Source organism: Geotrypetes seraphini, chromosome 9 (genome assembly GCF_902459505.1).
Source record: "Geotrypetes seraphini chromosome 9, aGeoSer1.1, whole genome shotgun sequence".
Taxonomy (NCBI): domain Eukaryota; kingdom Metazoa; phylum Chordata; class Amphibia; order Gymnophiona; family Dermophiidae; genus Geotrypetes; species Geotrypetes seraphini.
Window position 1 is genome coordinate 35,663,768 of NC_047092.1, and position 20,718 is coordinate 35,684,485.

The window sequence follows — 20,718 nt, forward strand, 5'->3', positions numbered from 1 at the left end:
CCCCCAAACTGGTAATCGCCGGCAGGAGGATGCCCAATCCTCCTGCCGGAAAGCCCGATGACCCGACAACCCTTCCCTCCCCCAACTAACCTTTACATGTTGGTCGGCTGGACGGGTCTTGCTGCCGTCCAGCCGACGGGCTCGCCTCGTGGAAATGAGATGGGCCCGCCCCTTCCTGGCCCATCCCTGCTAAATCTAAGGCCTGATTGGCCCAGGCTCTAGAAGCCTGCACCAATCAGGCCTTAGGCATAGCGGGTTCGCCCATCCCCACTAATCCTAAGGCCTGATTGGCCCAGGTGCCTAGTCCTCATGGTTGCTTATGTTTCTTTTGATCATTATTATGTTTAAAGTTCTTTTACTGTTTTAAAAGCATTTGGCTGGTGTGATTTTAAAGGTTTTATAGCTCCTCTGGCTGTTCTCAATGAATAATTAAACTCTGGAAATTGTTAGAAGATGTTAAAAAACAATTAGCATAACTAAGTCTAAAGAAGGTTTGGAAAAGTTTCTGGAGGAAAAGCCTATAAACTATATCAAAAGGTGGAGATGGAGAAGGCCACTGTTTAGGAGTAAGCTGCATGAAATCTGGCTATTCTTTGGGATCCTGTCAGATAATGTAGACTTGGATTGACATTGCTGGAACAGGACACTGTGTTTATGAATTTTTGGTCTGACCCAATATGTTCTTATGGTAGTAAGAATGATGGATATATAATGTTCTTAACAAGGTAAATTTTCAGTAATCAGGGCAGTTACAAAGTTTGCAAGTACAAAAGAGTAGCTTTCCTTTGAAAACTGCTACCAGTTTTTTTATCTGCAGACACTGCACCTGCCCTTTTTGTGGGTTGAAAAACAGGAGAATAAAAGTATATGAGTTTGAAACTCAAATGTCCTGCCCAGAGCTTAACATACCCCTGGAAACACCTCCTTGTATGCTGTGAGAGTTAATATATCTTTTTAGCTACACCAAGGTGGTCAGTTTTCAACCAAGGCAATACTTAGTCCTCTGATTAGATACCTAAGAAAACTGTCCTCACAAAGTATGGTTAACATTTATCATGATGTCCCTGCTCAGAAAGTTAGTTACCTCAAGCCATCGGCAACATGTAGAGCTATCCGATGTTGAAGAGTTCTAGTCAAGCTGGTACTGTCTTGCTGAAGCATATGATCCAAAGAACCTTTTGGGGCTAGTTCCATTACTAACATCCTTGGACGAACACCAGCGGCCAACAAAGACACCAAGCTCGGATGATAAAGATGACTAAGCACTGTTAGTTCCTATAAGTTTCAAGACAGGATTTGATTAAGGTTCATTAACACTGGAATAATTTGGCAAGACTTATATTTCTACATAGTCTAGGACAAAAACTGCAACTCTAAACAATGTGGTCAGCTTTCTATAGCTGCAATGGGCATGTTAAATTAACCAAATCCCTGAGTTTCACAAAAAAAAGTCTGTTATTTACAATGTTTTCACTACTGCTTTCAACTTTGACAGTCATCGTCATGAGCATTAATTTTGCATTATAATTTATAAATCTTCACATCTGCACACCAAATATCCAAACACTAAGAGATCAATTTCAAAAAATGTTCAATACTTAAATTAGGTTCCTAAATTTAAGTCTAATTTTCAACTATAATTTATATAAAATTAAAGATCCTAAATGTAGCGATGTTGTTCATTTGCTTAGATTTAAGTCTATTCACTACAAGGGCAATTCTATAACATATAAATATGTCACTTTCATGGGTAATGTACCCTTATGCACATAAGTGGCAAACAAATACTTCAACATTATTTTGTAATGGAGTGCGCAATGCATGCATGCAAAGCGGGTGTTTACATGGTGCTGCCATTCATGTACGATTCTGTTGCACGTGTGTGTCCGCAATTACACTAGGTCTGAATGGGTACATTACACTGTAGACATATGAAAGTAAGATGTGCCCAAACCAGGTTATACTAGTATTCTATAACAAATCTGGCCCCCAAGGGGCTGTTATAGAATAGGCTCTCACTGCATGGTCTAGTTCTGAAAATCAGTACAGTGGTACCTCGGTTTACGAGTGCACCGGTTTGCGAGTGTTTTGCAAGATGAGCAAAACATTCGCAAAATCGGCACCTCGGAAACCGAGCTTGCCTCGATTTGCAAGCAGCACCCCCCGCGATCTGGCACCCTTCCCCTGCGAACCGGCATTCCCACACTCGCGTTGCACCCCCCCCTGCCGCGATATGAAATCCCCCAGATCCACCCGAACACGCTGCTTACCCCCATCTGGCCACCGGCACCAACGCACAGGACATGCCGGTGCCGGTGCTTGAAGATCTGCATCCTCTTCTTTGCTGGGCCTTGAGCATCTGCGCATGCTCAAGGCCTTCGAGTTCCCACTCTCTCCGAGATTCTCGGCCCAGCAAAGAAGAGGAAGCAGATCATCGGGCACTGGCACGTCCTATGCCGGTGCAGGTGGCCAGATGGGGGTAAGCAGCGTGTTCGGGTAGGTCTGGGGGATTTCAGATCATGGTAGGGAGGGTGCAACGTGAACGGGGGGGATGCTGGATCGCAGGTGGGGGCCTTCAGGGGGAGCAATGCCGGTTCTCCGGGGGGGGGGGGGGGGGGTAGAGCAGCGTCACTGGCCTTGGGGGGTGGGGGTGGGTGGGAACGTATCAAGCGAGTTTCCCTTAGTTCCTATGGGGAAACTCGCTTTGATATACGAGTATTTTGGTTTACGAGCTTGCTTCTGGAACGAATTATGCTCGTAAACCAAGGTACCACTGTATTAAGTAACTAATTTTTTCCCTCATCCCTAACTTAGCAACTACAAGAGCAAACGATTTAGTGAAATTAGTTATCTAAATTTAGGTGCTTGGCCTTGGTTGTTTGAAAGGGGCAATGTAAGCACCTAGTTTCTTAGGTTAGGCACTAAATCTTAATCCTTGAAACCTGAACCTTATGTAACTGCTTCCTTCCCTCCTACAGGTATATAGAAGTGGCACTGTTATTTAATAATTTTATTTTTTTAAAACAGAAGTTAAACCTGAAATAAACAAACAAGTTAATTCAACACCATCTACTATCATATCTGGGATTAATTCATTTCACAACACTTAGACCTTTTTTCCCCCAGCTGAAAGGGCTGCAGAACAGAGACAGGAAATTACAGACCGGTGAGTCTTACATCCATAGTGTGCAAACTCATGGAAACACTGATCAAACAGGAACTTGACAAAATTCTAGACGAAGAAAATTTACGTGATCCACATCAACACGGATTTACCAGGGGAAGGTCCTGCCAATCTAATCTGATTGACTTCTTTGGTTGGGTGACCAGTCATCTGGATGCCGGTGAGTCCCTTGATGTGATATATTTGGACTTCAGCAAAGCTTTTGATAGCGTTCCACACCGCAGGCTGTTGAACAAACTAAAATCGATGGGATTGGGGGATACATTCACTACATGGGTAAGGGATTGGCTAGATGGTAGGCTTCAAAGGGTGATGGTAAACGGTACCCCCTCGAAAACGTCAGCAGTGATGAGTGGAGTACCTCAAGGCTCCGTCTTGGGGCCGATTCTATTCAATTTATTCATAGGAGACTTGACCCAAGGACTTAGAGGAAAAGTATCACTGTTTGCCGACGATGCCAAACTATGCAACATAGTTGGCAAAAGCAGTGTGCCTGACTTTATGACGCAGGACCTAAGACAGCTTGAACAGTGGTCATCCACTTGGCAGCTAGGCTTCAATGCTAAAAAATGTAAAGTAATGCACCTAGGGAAAAAAAATCCACAGAACTTACACACTAAATGGTGAAACCTTGTCCAGGACCACGGTGGAACGTGATTTAGGAGTGATCATTAGCGATGATATGAAGGCTGCCAATCAAGTAGAGAAGGCTTCGTCTAAGGCAAGACAAATGATGGGCTGTATCCGTAGGGGTTTTGTCAGCAGAAAACCTGAGGTCATAATGCCACTGTACAGATCCATGGTGAGACCTCATCTCGAGTATTGTGTTCAATTCTGGAGACCACACTACCGAAAAGATGTGTTGAGAATTGAGTCGGTTCAGCGAATGGCTACCAGAATGGTCTTGGGGCTCAGGGATCTCACGTATGAAGAAAGGTTAAAGAAACTGCGGATGTACTCGCTGGAGGAGCGAAGAGACAGAGGGGACATGATTGAGACCTTTAAGTATATTACTGGGCGTATAGAGGTGAAAGATGATATCTTCAGTCTTACAGGACCCTCGGTAACCAGAGGACACTCGCTGAAAATCAGGGGAGGGAAATTTCGGGGTGATGCTAGGAAGTACTTCTTCACCGAAAGGGTGGTCGATCATTGGAACGAGCTACCTCAGCGGGTGATTGAGGCCAGCAGCGTGTTAGATTTCAAGACAAAATGGGATATTCATGTGGGATCTCTAGGAGAGTAAGAATCAGGGAGCGGGTCATTGGTATGGGCAGACTCGATGGGCTATGGCCCTTTTCTGCCGTCAATTTCTATGTTTCTATGTTTCTATAAACAGACACTGAACATATCCATGGCATTCTATGCATTAGTCAATACAATATACTAGTATCACCCCCTACAATATATCTAAACTCTTTGATTTCATATCACTAATAGCCTAACTTTGCCTGAAGTATAGAAACTTGAGTCAAGGATATAAGGAACTGGGTCTATGGTTTCAAAATAATATGAAACAGTTGCAATTTATGATATCATTTTGAAAACCTAAAGTGGTTTGTTTGTTTTTTTACCTTGCAAAGTACATGGAACAAAGGATCCCTATAGCAAGTCAGTGCCATAGGGATCTCTTAACCAGGCTATGCAAGTTAAGTTAAAGAACTCATTGGAATTTCAAAACAATCTGCTCTAGCACTGCCCCCTTTTCCTATAGAAGGGTAATTTTAAAAGGACATATTTATGTGGGTAAATGTTCTCTTATCTATGGAAATCCCTTTGAAAGTTGAATCTTTTAGGGCTCATTTTGTAAAAGGATGCCTATGAAAAAAAGTCCATAAAGTTGCATATTTTGGTTCTGATTCTGCAAAATGCGTCTAATGTTTGGCACCATTTAGGCATCCTTTGTAGAATCGTGCTCAGCAGAGTTCAGCACTGTTTAGGCATCTAACCTTTTAGGCGTCCTTTGGAGAATTAGGTTTTAAGTGAGATTTAGACGTACAAACAATGTCGTTAATGTTATAATATTTTATTATTATGTTATTAGATTGGCAATTTTATGCTGTTTTTCATTATAATTGTAATACTAGGAGTTGGATCTGTTTAATGCTTCAGACAGAGTGACTGGGATTTGAACCAGCAACATTAGGATAGAAGGGTATAGATTTAACCAGTGTGCTACAGAGTGAGCTAACAAGCTGCATAGCAATTGTAAAACTGGTTCTTATAGGCATTGTAAGGAAGTCTACTTTTGAGCACAGTTTAGGCTTTAGATAGACCTGAGTTCTATGGACAGAACTTAGGCACTCTTTGGACGTTCTTCCAGAACTTAGGCACAGTTTGGATGTCCTTAATGTGATCTGCTAAATAGTTCTCTGGGTTTTTATTTTTGCTTTATTAAGCTCAAAATACATTTAATAAGCCACCACATAATGCCACTTATTGTATATACTCGAATATAAACTGGGATTTGGGGGCCAAAACATTTGCCCAAAAATAGGAGTCCAGGTTTATATTCAGACCAGCACCCCCTTCCAGAATTATTGCAGGTCACCGCAGGCTCTGCACCCTGTCCCTCTCTGCCCTGTCTTCTTACCTCCTCTGCCGATCCCTGGTGGTCCAGAGGTGCAGTGAGCTTCCTGTGCTCCTGCCCTGCTGCTATTCCAGCCAATGGTGGCTGCCACAAGATCCAGTTTCATCTGCCGCTGAGTGGCAATGAGCAGGCGCACGCTTTGGCGCTCCTGCTCAGGGCTGAGTGGCTTCTTGACTGGCTCCCGCCAGGGAGGGAGGGAAGAGGGCTGGGTGCAGTGCCTGACAGGGGAGGGAGGGAAGGGGGCTTTCGTGCAGAGCCTGACAGGGAAGGGAAGGGAGGGAGGGAGGGAAGGGAGTTAGGTGCAGAGCCTGACAGGGCAGGGCACTTGAATATTAAGCCACCCGACTTATATTCGAGTCAACCATTTATTTTTTTTCCTCCTTTTGGGGTGAAATGGGGGTCTCGACTTATATTCGGATCAACTTATATTCAAGTATATACGGTATTTGGAAAGTAAGCTGGATAGAGAGGGAAAGGAAAATACAAAAGAACAGGTGCAGAAGATTGAAGAGTGTCAGTTGAATGTTAGATCTTGGAACTCTTTTGTTCCGGTATCACAAGAGGGAATTGTTGCAGTAATTAGAACTGTAACCTCTAACGGGCACAACTTGATCCGTGTAATGCCAGCATTTTGAGACAATTGGCAAAAGATATTGGATTATTTGTGATAAAGATGGTTAATAAATCGCTTAAGAATGGATGCTTTCCTGCAGGGTGTGAACAATTGTCTGTTACACTAATTTTGAAAAAAAGTTGGTTCTGATGTGGAACTCATGGTGAATTATTGTCCACTATTAGTTGTTCCATTTATTGGTAAAATTATTGAGTGAGTAGTTCTGAAGCAATGAGATGATCATGTTCAACAGCTTGACTGCCTAGATGTATTTCAATTTGGCTTCCGCCAAGCCCATAGGCCCAGATTCTCTAAAAGTGCGTCCCGATTTTAGGCAGCTGTAGGCGTCCTACAGCTGTCTAATCAGCCAATCGGGATGCACGTTTTTTTAAAAAACAAAATGCTCCCCAGGCAGGCCGCCTATATTGAAGGCGAGGCCCTGATTCTGTATAGGACGCCCGGGAGAGGCGTCCTATTCAGAATCGGCCTAAACTAAACCCCGATTCTGTAACCGGCGTCCATGTTACAGACGCGGGTTAGAGAATCGGGTTAGATTAGACACGGCCCGCTACACTTATCGCGGCAAGGAATCTCTCTGCCGCTATAAGTATAGCGGGCCGCGGCCTGTCCGATCGGATGCCCCCCCCCCCCCCCGACACTACCGACCGACCGACCGACCGCCCCCCCCGACACTACCGACCGCCCCCCCGACACTACTGATGCTGGCAGGAGAGTGTCCAATCCCTCCTGCCCGAAGACGGCACCCCCCCCTCCTGCCCGAAGACTGAACACCACCCCCCGGCGCTACCGATGCTGGCAGGAGAGTGCCCAATCCCTCCTGCCCGAAGACGGCACATCCCCCCCCCTCCTGCCCGAAGACGGCACACCACCCCCCGGCGCTAACAACCCCCAAACTAACCTGTTCTTCGGGCCAGACGGTTCTTTCCCGTCTAGCCGGTAAGCCCGCCTCGTCGAAATGAGGCGGGCTCGCCCCTTCCCGGCCCATCCCGCCGAAGCCTAAGGCCTGATTGGCCCAGGCTCTAGAAGCCTGGACCAATCAGGCCTTAGGCATAGCGGGTCCGCCCATCCCCACTTGGCCAATCAGACCTTAGATTTAGTGGGGATGGGCGGACCCGCTATGCCTAAGGCCTGATTGGTCCAGGCTTCTAGAGCCTGGGCCAATCAGGCCTTAGGCTTCGGCGGGATGGGCCGGGAAGGGGCGAGCCCGCCTCATTTCGACGAGGCGGGCTTACCGGCTAGACGGGAAAGAACCGTCTGGCCCGAAGAACAGGTTAGTTTGGGGGTTGTTAGCGCCGGGGGGTGGTGTGCAGTCTTCGGGCAGGAGGGGGGGGTGCGCCGTCTTCGGGCAGGAGGGATTGGACACTCTCCTGCCAGCATCAGTAGTGGGGGGGGGGGGCGGTCGGTCGGTAGTGTCGGGGTGGGGAGGGAGATCGGTAATGTCGGGGGGGGGGGGGGAGCGGCGGCGGCATCCGATCGGACAGGCCGCGGGCCCGCTATACTTATAGCGGCAGAGAGATCCCTTGCCGCGATAAGTATAGCAGCTGCATCTACTTACAATGTAGACCAGCATTTTGCTGGCCTACATTTTTAAGGTTTATTCCTCTACTAGGGAGACGCGTAGGGCCACCTAGGTTCGCCTAAGGCCCTTAGGCGAGCTTAGGCGTCTTGCGGGTCTCCCTAGGCTCCCGGAGGTGCCTTCAGGCCTGCCTGGGGAGCATTTTTTTTTTTTAAACGTGCATCCCGATTGGCTGATTAGACAGCTGTAAGACGCCTACAGCTGCCTAAAATCGGGACGCACTTTTTGAGAATCTGGGCCATAGTGTAGAATTATTATTGGTGTCAGTTTGTGATACATTGAAAGAAGGATTGGATAAGACTAGGAAGTTTTTTGTTGTATCATTGGATGTTTCTGGAGTTTTTGACTCTGCTAATTTAGAACTGATGTTGATGAAATTACAAGGACTTGGTCTAGGGTAAGAAAGTGTTTGAGTGTTTTTTATCCTATTTATATGAAAGATCTTTTCAGGTAAGGAGTGGTGATATAGTGTCTAAATCGGTAAAAGTAAGACGAGGAGTGCCACAAGGATTTGCTCCTTCTGACTTATTGTTCAACATTTATATGGCAGATATAGGTGAGGTTTTTGGGAAATTGAAGGTGCAATACAGATTATATGCTGATGACATTGGGGGGTTTTTCCCCTGTGGGTAAAGATGATAAAGGAGTGAAGTGTTTGAATATTTATATGGAGAACATAGTGAGATGAATTACTTTGCATGGATTGCAGTTGAATGTGAAAAAAACAGAGGTGATGATTGTAGAGAATGATAAGGCGAAGAGAGACTTGGGAGTGTGTAAATGTGTTGGGGGTCTCATTACCACTTAAAAAAAGAGATGTTGGTGTTGGGGTTTGGTTGGATTCAGCATTATCTTTGGGACAACACGTATTGAAAAACTATACAGTTGGGATATGCGCAGTTGCATATGTTGTACAGGTTGAAGCCAATGTTAATGCCTTATGATTTTTGTACGGTGGTGCAAGTTAGATTATTGTAATGTGTGGGTCATTGCAAGTTTTGATGAATTCTGCTGCAAGATTGATTGTGGGCGCTTCATGGATGGCTCATATCACTCCAATTCTGAAGCAGCTACATTGGCTTCCTGTACACCAGAGAGTCCAATATAAAGTGCTCTCAATTGTACATCAGGTTTTATATCATACAGCCCCTGGATGTTTTTGAGATGTGTTGGAGTTGTACTGTCCAACAAGGGAATTAAGATCTGCAAAGTTTTCAATAGTAGGGGTGAAATTTTGGAACTCATTGACAGGTCAATTACGATTATGTCAACTCAGGGATAACTTTTAAAAAACTTTTGAAGACACAGTTATTTGTCAAAGTATTAATGTGAACAAAAATACAGTAGGTATTTCTATGATACTTTTAAAAACTTAAAGATTTAGTTATAGGACAATGTATTCATGTGAACGAAATGAGTATGTTCGTAGTGGAGAATGTAAAAGAGCCTATGAGTCTGTGTTATATTGTTATTATTTATTTTATATGTTATTTTGTAAACTGCCTAGACTTTAGGTGGTATATACATTTTTTAAAATAAATAAATAAAATTCACAAAATATTAAGGGCTCCTTTAACAAAGGTGCGCTAGCATTTTTTGCGCACGCACCAGATTAGCGCACGCTATAGCGTGCACTACCCAAAAAACTACCACCTGCTCAAGAGGAGGCGGTAGTGGCTAGCGTGCGCAGCAATTTAGCGTGCACTATTCTGCGCGTTAAGGCCCTAACGCATCTTTGTAAAAGGAGCCCTAAGTTGCAAAGCTTCAAAACAGGTTTACTACTTAGGGCTCCTTTTACAAAGGTGCATTTGGGCCTTAATGCGCGGAATAGCGCACGCTAAATTGCCCCATGTGCTAGCCGCTACCGCCTCCTCTTGAGCAGGCAGTAATTTTTCGGGTAGCAATCCAGTGGGTGCGCTAAAAACGCTAGTGCACCTTTGTAAAAGAAGCCTTTAATCTCAGGTTTACCAAATAGGTCGATCCATTCCTAGGTCCCTCCCAGTGCATGCTTGGATTTCTAGGTATTGCCTAAAAAGTGGATGAATACAGCAACCATTCCAATGCACAAAAGGGGCTAAACCAGGTAGTTGATCAATATCTCAAACAAAGGTAAGAAAACATCTCTTACCTGTCTCAAGAGTCTGGGAGAAGTATGTCTGTTAAAAATCTTAACAGCTACATCATCTCCTTGATAAGATGCACGATAGACAGACCCAAATCCCCCATCACCTATCGAGAAATGAAATAAAATCCTTTGAAACAGTTTCAGCTATAGCCTTTCTTGTTTCTTGTCAAAGAATATGGACACATCCCTGGCATGCTAACAATAATATTCTACAAATAAATATCTATGTACCTATTTTATTTATAGAACAGGTTCCATGAAGGTGCACTGCAGGCACCCCATTGTCTACAATCACCCTATCCACTTATTTTAAGCCCACAGATAAATAATATAGGTGCAGCCTTCAATCCTCCCTTAACCTGGCACTTTAGCCACATACATTGTCTAATTTTAAATTATCTGTATAATTTTTGAAAAGCTACCAACTGGAAGTTATGTTTGACTACCGGGTGGGCAATAAATAACTTCCTTTGAATAACAATCCGTATAAATATTTCATGGCAGATTCCATACAATTCACATTAAGCAATGAAAAAATGTTTTTACCCAAAAGAAATTCGGGAGATTGGTCTAATTTCAGCTCTTCACTATTCAGCATAATATTTCTAGGCAAATCAGCCAATACTAGATCAGGTGCAATCTGAGAAATTGGAATTGTTAACTTTGGTTCACCAGGACTCATTAGGAGGTCTCCTATGAGAAAGCGCAGAATAAATATACATTATTGTAGTATTAATTGATATGCATCTTATTGGATCCTACATGCTCTTTCTTTTTTTTAATTCTTTATTCATTTTATGTTTAACATCAAGTGCACAGAAAGTAATGACAAATTGACTAATAAATCACTTGAAATTCCACAAACATTATCAATAAATAAAATTTATCCCCTCCACTACCATCCTACATGCTCTTTAAGAAATCTAGCGCATGCAGGGCAATTGCTGAACAAAAAACAGACAATATTTCTTCTCTTCTGAACCTGCATGCTTACAAACTGACTCCAAAAGGCAACACAAAACTCTAATTCCTAACCTCTGGGCTCAGAGCAGTTGCCTTTTTTTTGCTCTCCCCTTGTGATAGCCCTGAAAGTATATTCTCGTATCATATTTCTAAGCGATGAAATGTGTTACAGGAAAAGACTATAGGACAGAGTTAAAAATAAAATGCTGCACAAAAAAGTACAATCTCACTACACTTTCAACCTGGTTTACAGCACAGCACAACTACTCATGAAAGATCAGCAAAGTCCACAAAGAGAAGTACTAAACATTCCACAGGCATCTTTCTGTTTACTCAATAGAATTTGACTTTTCAAATCATTTTCAGATCATAGGGGTCCTGAGACAAGGCAGAGTATATTCCACTTGCATTGCACAAGGCTTTTCTCTATTGAAATATTATTGATGAGGTTTTTTATGCCAGTGACTTTATTACATCCTGTAAAACTCCACCTGTTTTCAACCTGAGTTTCTCGGTTTGGTGGAGGGGGGGGATCTGAGGCTTTTTCCTCCTCTTACTAATTTTCACAGAAGAAGTGTTGCTGATGTGCGAATTGTGGGTTTTTCTGCCTTGTTCTGGAACTCTATGCCTGTGGAATGTTTAGTACTTCTCTTTGTGGACTCTGCTGATCTTTCATGAGTAGTTGTGCTGTGCTGTAAACCAGGTTGAAAGTGTAGTGAGATTATATTGTTTGGTTTTTCGAGGGGCTTGTGTTGTGTTTGCACAAAAAAGTACTACATGTTACCTGGCCCCAAGAAGTCACTTTCTGCAAGTTCTACCATGGACAAAAATTAATTTAAAAACACAAGATGCATATTATTTGTTGCTTCTATACCACTACTAATGACTAGGGAGTCAATTCAAAGTGGTTTACATGAGCCTCTGTAAAGGTGTTACAATACAGAGTTAGCATTTTCTGGGATGGTTTTCAATATAGACATTTATACCATATCATAAAGGAAGCATGTTGTTAAAACTCCTACCAAAGCAGCTCAATTAATCCCTCCTTACAATGTTCTAAAAACTTGCCCAATTCCTTAATTTTGTATTCAGCAATACCCTTGAAGACAGCACCCTCATAGAACATTTTAAAATGAAGAGAACAGATCATTATCACAAAATTGGAAGATGCTGCTGTCAAGATCAGGGCCTCACCAACTAGCTCTTCAATCCCTGAGTCAATGGCATGGAGGCTGATCAGAAGGCTCAAGATGAACTACTCTTGAATGAAAGTAAAGTCACACAATTCCTGTTTTCTGAGGATCGCCATATTCTTAATGACTCCACAGGGAGCCTAAATGAGAAGCTGAAGAATCAGTTCGATCCATGAACAGCATAAGTGGAATAGAGATTTTATGACCTGGAGGTTGATATAGCAAATACTATAGTTTAATTTTATCTTTGGTATTTTCCTTAGCTAGGTTTTTGGTGTCAGGTCAAAAGCGTGCCGGGACAAAGGCGCGAGCAGACAACTGAGCGCAGCGCGGAGGCGCGCGCCGAAGAAAAAGACTGTTTTTAGGGGCTACGACGTGGGGGGGGAACCCCCCACTTTACTTTATACAGATCGCGCTGCGTTGTGGGGGCATTGTGGGGGGTTTGGGGGGTTGTAACCCCCCACATTTTACTGAAAACTTAACTTTTTTCCCTGTTTTTAGGGAAAAAGTTACGTTTTCACTAAAATGTAGTGGGTTACAACCCCCCAAACCCCCCACAACGCCGCCGTGATCTGTATTAAGTAAAGTGTGGGGGGCTCCCCAACAAAAACCCCTGTTGCAGCCCTAAAAACAGTCTTTTCTTCGGCGCGCGCCTCCATCTTGCGCTCAGTTGTCGGCGCGCGCCTTTGTCTTCCGCGTTACTATCTATGAACCAGGTTTTTCAACTGTTTTAAGTTTCCTTTATTTTCTGCAGTTATGTACTGTATTTAGGCCTGTGTAACTAGTTGGGAATTTTTTTTTTTTTTTACTGAGGTATCCGATTACACTGCAGCTGTTTTCCCAACAGACGACGGGAATTATTAACAGGAGACAGAACAAAAACATGAATATCACAGAAGCCAAATTGTGATATAAGCTGAGAGGAGCACCAAATAGTGTGACCAACTGGCTCTAAGAAAAAACAGTGATTGACTAGGTCCAATTTGCATCCCCAACCCTATATGTCATGTCTGTCTGTCTAAGTTAGATTGTAAGTTATTCCAAGCAGGGAGAGTCTATAAATGTCAAAATGTACAGCACTGCGTATGCCTTTCAGCGCTATATAAGCGATAAATAGTAATAGTAGTCCTGTGCAACAGTGGGAAGCAGGAGAGTGCACACATGTATGAAGCAATGCTCATAGAACTTGTGGTAAATAAGCTGAAAAGCATTCCCACAAGGGCTCTGTCATATAATATCAACAAGATATAAACCTATGATATCCTGCTTGTCCACAAAGACTTATTTTATGTCTGGAGATCAAAAACAAACATTTTGGGTGATCTAGGAGCATTTTCTTTAATTATATACTTGAGTTCTGGTCACAGCCATCTAGATTTTTCATTTGTTCTTGCAGTGTGTCTATGCAAAGTATTGGTTTCATTAAAAGTTTTGTCTTATCTTCTGTACACAAAACTCATTCTTCAGAAATTTGAATACTGAAAACAACAGCAAAATGTAATAAAAGATAACTATATACCTTCTTCGGGCTTTTTTAAGTAAATCATCAAGCAGTATTTTCTGATTGTTCTTGACCATCTTCAAAGCTATATAGAGCCCATTTCTTCAGCAGAGTTTCACCCTCGCCACAAACATCTGTTTCCAGCAAGCCTGGAAACCACTCTTCCATGATTGAATCTATGTGATCCACAACTTGCCCCAGCAGAATGCAACCTACGAGAACCAAAGCATGAAGTTACACAAACTGTCTTCTTTCAAGCAAGTGGCACTGTTGTGAATGTGTTCATACAAATCAAATTAAACCCTTCAATGCAAATTTGAGAAATGATCATCAGAGGGCATATTTTAGTTGTGTAGAGAGTTCCTGATCTCAATCATCAGTCTATCGGCCTCTTTTACAAAGTCTTTGACCCTAACCCCCGTGAATATGGAGGAAGAAGTGTAATTCTTGTCCAGAATAGGAGGTCAATAACAAATGAAGATCATGAATTCTCTTTATTTAATTCTTGCTAGTGTTGATGAGCCTTACTTTCAGGATATGTTATCAGAATCTTACCTTTTTACGTCATGGAGATCCCTACAAGGATTATATACTAAGCTATATCCTGTGCCCAATAATTGAAAACATATGGATTGTGGAGATGGCACACATGGAGATGATAACCAAAATACTAGAGTCTCATGTAATGACAAACAGCAATCAAACAATCTGAAAAATATTTACGGACTGGTTAAATTAATAGAGTTACAAATTATCACTGTAGAAAACTTTTAAAACATGTACCTTTTCTGCCAGAAGGAACTGTAATTTTCAAAAAACTGTCTGGATTATTGTCAAGGACTGTAGATTCCACCAAACAATAGGCTTCAGGAGACCAATTCAGATAGATGCCCTGCCTCCAATACATCCTACTAGGGTACAGAGCTTTTTCTGGAGTTGAGGAGGTGGGGGATAGGAGAGGGTGACAAAAAAGCAACCAAAGTCAGACTAACATTGCAAAAATTGTAGTTCTAAGAAATTACATGTGAATTTTCAATCTGATTATTTCTTTGGAAATGAAATTAGATCAGTACCTCTCCCAGAAAGCATATAAGAAGATATTTCAAGAAGTCTATTGATAAGGCGAGACCAAAGACCCATTGGAAAATAAGGCATCTCATACAAACGAATAATGACTTCTGAATTTTCACAGTGAGGGAGCTCTATCACTGGTCTATGATCAGATAAACTGCAAGAAATGAAAACACTTAAAGCAAATAGATTATAGTTGAGCTGAAGTTTTCAAAATTTCTCACCTATACAATATATTACTAGGCTACACAATGCATCAAACAAATGAATAAGAATTACAGTATACACTCAAATATAAACCAAGATTTTTGGGCTCACAAAATGGCCTAGAAATGGAGGTCTCTATTTATATTCAAGTTCTCTGGTCTGTGCCCACCCACTGTCCCCTCCCAGATCTGTTGCAGGCCTCCCTTAGGATTGGAGGAATTTGGCTATTTCTTTCTGAGGGGGCACCTCTCCAGCTTTCATTCTGTGCTGTGATGGTGTCTGCAGTGGAGCTGCCCTTTGCGCTCATCGCCAGGCTTTTGCTTGCTCAGCATTTATGTGTAAACTTTATAAAATACCTCCATATGTGCCAATATCTACCACCACATCCATGCACAATGTTACTCCTGCCTCAGATCAAGTATAGCTGTTTAGCACCTTTCAGAGGTCATTTTACAATGGCACATACCCTGCCTTTATAAAACTGGTGCTACCCATGCCTTCTCATCTTGGGCGCCCTGTTGTAAAGTTACCTTGCCCAAGTCTTACTGATATCAATTTTTTAAACACGAGTTATTACAGCAGAGAATTATGCTATGTTAATTGAAGACAAGCCATTACAAACTGTGAAGCCTCAACAGTTGCATTTATTTTTTAGAGTCAGAAATCCTAGTAGGTTAAGCAGAAAGGATAGCAAAACGCCATTTTATTCAGCTGCCTCTCTAACAGCTTGTTAACTGCAATCCAAGTGAAGGCATAGCAAAGCCCTGTCATAATCGATTTGTAATCAAGGGAAAGAACTACTTCAAGGACGTAAATGGACATCTTCCTGATTCAGCTCTAAACTTTAAGCAGAATATTATATTCAGTTAGATTTTTTCCATCCTTTTATTTCTTTCTGTTTCCCTTTATCAATCAGCTGTTTTTCAAATCCAGTCCCTATATAAAGAAATTCTTCTTGGAATGGGGTTGTTGTTGAATCTTTATTTAGAGTATTTCTAGGTCTCATCACTAGCCTACTCTAACGCTCCATCAAAGACATACCTCTTCACGCAAGAATCTTCCTCAGCAAATGTTCACAGACACTGAAACAGTCAAAGTATGTACTTTTCCAGTATACTAGGTTTAACCCCTTCAGCAAAGGTGTACCCTACCATTATTGCCTCATCAAAAAACAAACAACTTACTCATAAAAGAGACCAACAGAGTACCTAGTTTAAGAAATAAGAACATACTTCTTACTGCCAACATTCTGGTTTGATTCAGAAAGCCTTATTAGGGTGTATATGTAAACAGAAATTTTATACATTTATAATAAATCCCTTTGGACCTCATCAATGTTATTGACTTCCAATTTATCAATGACTGTACATGCTTATATCAGAAACAGAACAAACTCCAAAAAAAGTTGCCACAGAAACTTGCAAAAAGACCAACAATAAGGCAAAAATGGTCAAGGGTTCCAAGAGTGGTAGAGGAACAACAAACACCACAAAAAGTTAAATAAACAACTAGCGTTAAATAAACAAATTAAACGCTTAAATATGAGTAACTTTAAGAAATTTGTGAAATTCAGGTACCCTCAGTGTGAGGGGTCAGCGACGGGAGCAATGCTCCAACGCTTCACGCAACAAGGTGGCACCTAGAAGACCACCACTTACACACCATCATAGGGTACCTGCGTGTGTTTTAAGTCAAAATAACATTACCACCATCAAATACAGTGTAAAATAAACACAGGTGAAATCGGTTACAACAACCACCCTGGGAACCCCCCAGCCAGCTCCCAAAAAGTAAAAACAGCACAACTTTGCTTCAATAAATCTTCATCCAATGTCCAGGGGAAATAGGACAGGGCAGATGGAACGCCACAGAAACAGGGCAACATCATCCGTGATGTATGCCCTTTGAAATTCCGAGGCTTTTAAATAATCAATTTTTTGGAGTTAACAAGCACTTAATTGACAATGATTAGGATTTATGCATGGATCTCCCTACACCTTATTCTATATCATGGACACCTAAATTTCACAGAGCAACTCAAAAGGGGGCATGGCCAGGTCAGGAATGTTACCAGAAATTAAGTGCGATGTTACAGAATACCAGCATCTGCATACCTAACTGCCATTATACATAACTGCGCACGCTTCATACTACTTTTGGCAGGTGTAGGTGCTTGCATCCAATGTTAAGGGCAAGAAGTGCTCTAAGCCAGTATTGTGTAAAGAGTGTTTTGCGCAGAGCACTGTTTGCATGTTTGTTGCTAGCTAATCTTGTGTAAACCGCATGGAACTTAAAGATAATGTGGTCTAGAAATGGATTGTTATGTTATGTTATGTTATGTTGCTATTCTTGTGGTACCTGCTTGGAATAAGAAGATTATCTTTCTCCGACGGCAAAGCAATTTGGAACTTTTCCAGAAGTTTAAAATACTGGGACATATAGTTCTTTGGAAATCTGCTTTTCTGTGAAAGGAGTTTCTCCACAACTGAAATCTGTATGATGCCCTTAGGACGCCTGGGAAAGCCTGCTGCTTTCACTGTCAAAATCTGTTTAAAAAAAGCAACAACATGTAAGCATGCTCAGAGCAGTATGTATGTACAGTGGAATGCAACGGATGAGGTTAATTCCATTCACCAATGAATTCTCAGTAAAGTCATTTATACTGTTTAAGGAAATTGTACAGTTCTTAAAACAAAAAATGACAAAGGTATAAACACAGGGCTCTTTCAAATAGCTGGTAAGCCTGCTAATGATAATTTTTAAAGATATCTGCTAAACTTTGTCTGCTATTCTTTGATTTCCTAGAGTTGGTCCATGAAGGGAACCTCAATGGACAAGTGCTAGACTCAATGGATGTTTGAACAGTCAATTGAAAGTGTTTTGCTTCAGACTATAATTTTACATTGGGTGTTAAGAAATGCTATTGATTACAGATTGTGGACAATTGTTTGAGGAGACATGCAGAACCCTGGGGAAATGGGTACTTGATATAAATAATGAGTGCACTGTGGTAAGTTATGAACCTTATATATGCGTTTTTTCACATGGTCTGGTTTACTGATGGTTTCCCTTTTCTCTTCACTAATTAGAGATTTTAATTACTCCTCAATTGCATGCATGTTCATTTGCTTTCTTGAGAAGTTCATTTTTTCACAATTTTGGCCATTTATATTCTTCCTCTTGCAGATCTTTTTCATTAGCTGTTTCATCACAATCTCTCACAGGTTGTTCTGCCAAATATATTATGATATATGCACCATGATCAACAAAAAAAACCCTTTGGGAATTGAAAGAAAATGTTGAAACTGTAAAACTGAACATTGGGAACAGATATAGAGCAATTTGTCCCTTGCATTGCAAACTGCCAATGAACAAAGCTTTTCTCATATAGCTGTTTTGCACTTTTCTTACTTTACCTTCCATTGTTTTAGGTGTACAATTAAGATTGTAAACCCTCCAGGGACATAAATATACCTATTATACCTGTCTATAACACACCTTGAGCTACTACTGAAAAACAAGACACAAGCTAGAAAAAATATATCACGAACCTGTGCCATGATTTTGCATAGCCACTGAGGATCCACAAAGTATAGATCTCGAAGTTGCAGTGCTGGGTCTTCAAAATGAAGCAGCACACCTACACATAAGGCAGGGAAAACATTTTACACTAAACAAACTTTATCTACAATTTAATGCTTTTACATTGAAGGGGGGGCACAAAAATGAACTGTCTTTTGACCATGCTAACAAGCAGAGATGTTGGTGTAATGCCAGTATACCTTATTAAAGAAGATAAATTCAGATTCTATCACATAAAACCCTGTTATGTGCTTTTGGCAGTGATAACTGTGGTTTCACTTTAAAAAAATTCCATGATTTAATTCTAGTGTACACAGCTTTTTTTTTTTTTTCTTGCTCTATAGCTTCCTCACAAACAACATGCTACCGGAAAAGCTGAAGACACAGTTCTAATGTAAACAAAACGCCTGTAATGGAAATATTTACCAGATTCATTCAGAAAATGTACGGCATGAGAAAGTTCATTTTCATCCAATGGTAGCTGACTTTCTTGCACAAGTTCCAATAACCTTTTCTGGTCAATCACGGGAAATTCAGCTGGAACTTTCTTGCGTTCATGTAAAATCCTCTTTTCTAGCTCCAGATAGCTATCTGGGATCAATTGTCCTACCACCGGCTGGTCTCTGATCTGTGTAGCCAGCAAAAAAAATCATATGCTTTTTCATTTTTATAGGGCATTCTTATAACCTTGGAGGTCTACAACTCAAACTTAGAAAAGGAAACACAAAACCTATGGAGGATAGCAATAGGTTTAAAGTCTAAATGTAGAAATGCCAACAATTCATAATAAAATGCATTAAACTAAAAGTCCAACAGCTCAGTGGTGAATAAGCAACTTCTATACTTACTTGTATTTGCTTGTACATACTTAATCTGATTTGTGGTAAATTTGTTTTAATAACCATATCTGAACTTGCATTGCTAATATAAAAAGGTGCATTTTTTTTTGTAACTCTCACATAAGCTTCTTGTATAAAATTATATCCAAAATGGGATGATTCCATTAGTGTTATCAGCCCTTAGTCATAAACTGTTAAAACATGTGTGTGACCTCTCTGGTAAAATTGAAAGGAGATAGATTCCGTACGAACGTAAGGAAGTTCTTCTTCACTCAGAGAGTGGTAGAAAACTTGAACGCTCTTTTGGAGTCTGTCATAGGGGAAAACACCCTCCAGGGATTCAACACGAAGTTAGACAAGTTCCTGCTGAACCAGAACGTACGCAGGTAGGGCTAGTCTCAGTTAGACTTTGACCAAGGGCCGCCGCATGAGCAGACTGCTGGGCTCGATGGACCACTGGTCTGACCCAGCAGCGGCTATTCTTATGTTCTTATGATTAAAGTCTTGTGACTTTAGTCATGTTTTCCCAGCTATGGTCACATATGTTAACTGTTTCAATATTAATTACCAGTTTATAAGGAGAAGCTATTTGTGAAGAAGTTTCCTGAAAATCTGTAATCGATGTCTTAATTTTTCTTTAATTTGATTGTACTTGAAAATCTTATATTTACTATAAAAAGGGCAATAAAAGTGTATATGTGCCTTCATAAAACAGGTTCCCAGAGCCAACCTCAAAAGCATGCAAATGATAATGAACAATCTTACATCTGCCTCCAAGAAATGCATACTGTAAATGTTACCATGTACCCATATATTTTATAAAATTATATGACAATTTTGACAATTTAACACCCCCAGGACTTCTTACATATACATAACATTTAGGAGTAATTCTCATTCATTCCATTTACTTTCTTTTTACATATGTACGCTGCTGCAGAATTTTATATAAACACTTGGCCCCGATTCTATAAACAGTGCCTAAGTTAGGCACCTAAATCATCAGTCCCTGCCTGATTTAAGTGCCCAACTTACTTTTTTTTATTGACACTGTTAATTTGAAAGCACCATTTTAAAAAAATTAGAAAAAATTAATTAGTCGGTAGGCACCTACCACCTCACAGTAGGCGTCTACACTGAGATGCCTACTGGTGCCTTCATGGAAAGTAGGTGTGGTTTAGAGGGCAGAGTTTGGGGTGGGGACTGAGTTAGGTGCTGGTATATTAGGCCAAGAAAGCCCTGGCTTAATATAC

The 20,718-nt window shown here is 41.3% G+C and overlaps 1 protein-coding gene across 1 annotated transcript in view; it reads right to left on the minus strand.

The window, feature by feature from the left end:
• The window catches only part of LRRK2 (leucine rich repeat kinase 2), a 253,679-nt gene that overhangs the window by 58,519 nt on the left and 174,442 nt on the right, over positions 1–20,718 (minus strand). Inside the window, 10 exon segments of the mRNA XM_033958543.1 lie at positions 1,085–1,275; positions 10,113–10,213; positions 10,656–10,804; positions 13,788–13,831; positions 13,833–13,978; positions 14,550–14,696; positions 14,840–14,994; positions 17,403–17,590; positions 18,596–18,684; positions 19,053–19,254. Coding sequence (XP_033814434.1) covers positions 1,085–1,275; positions 10,113–10,213; positions 10,656–10,804; positions 13,788–13,831; positions 13,833–13,978; positions 14,550–14,696; positions 14,840–14,994; positions 17,403–17,590; positions 18,596–18,684; positions 19,053–19,254 — 1,412 coding nt within the window.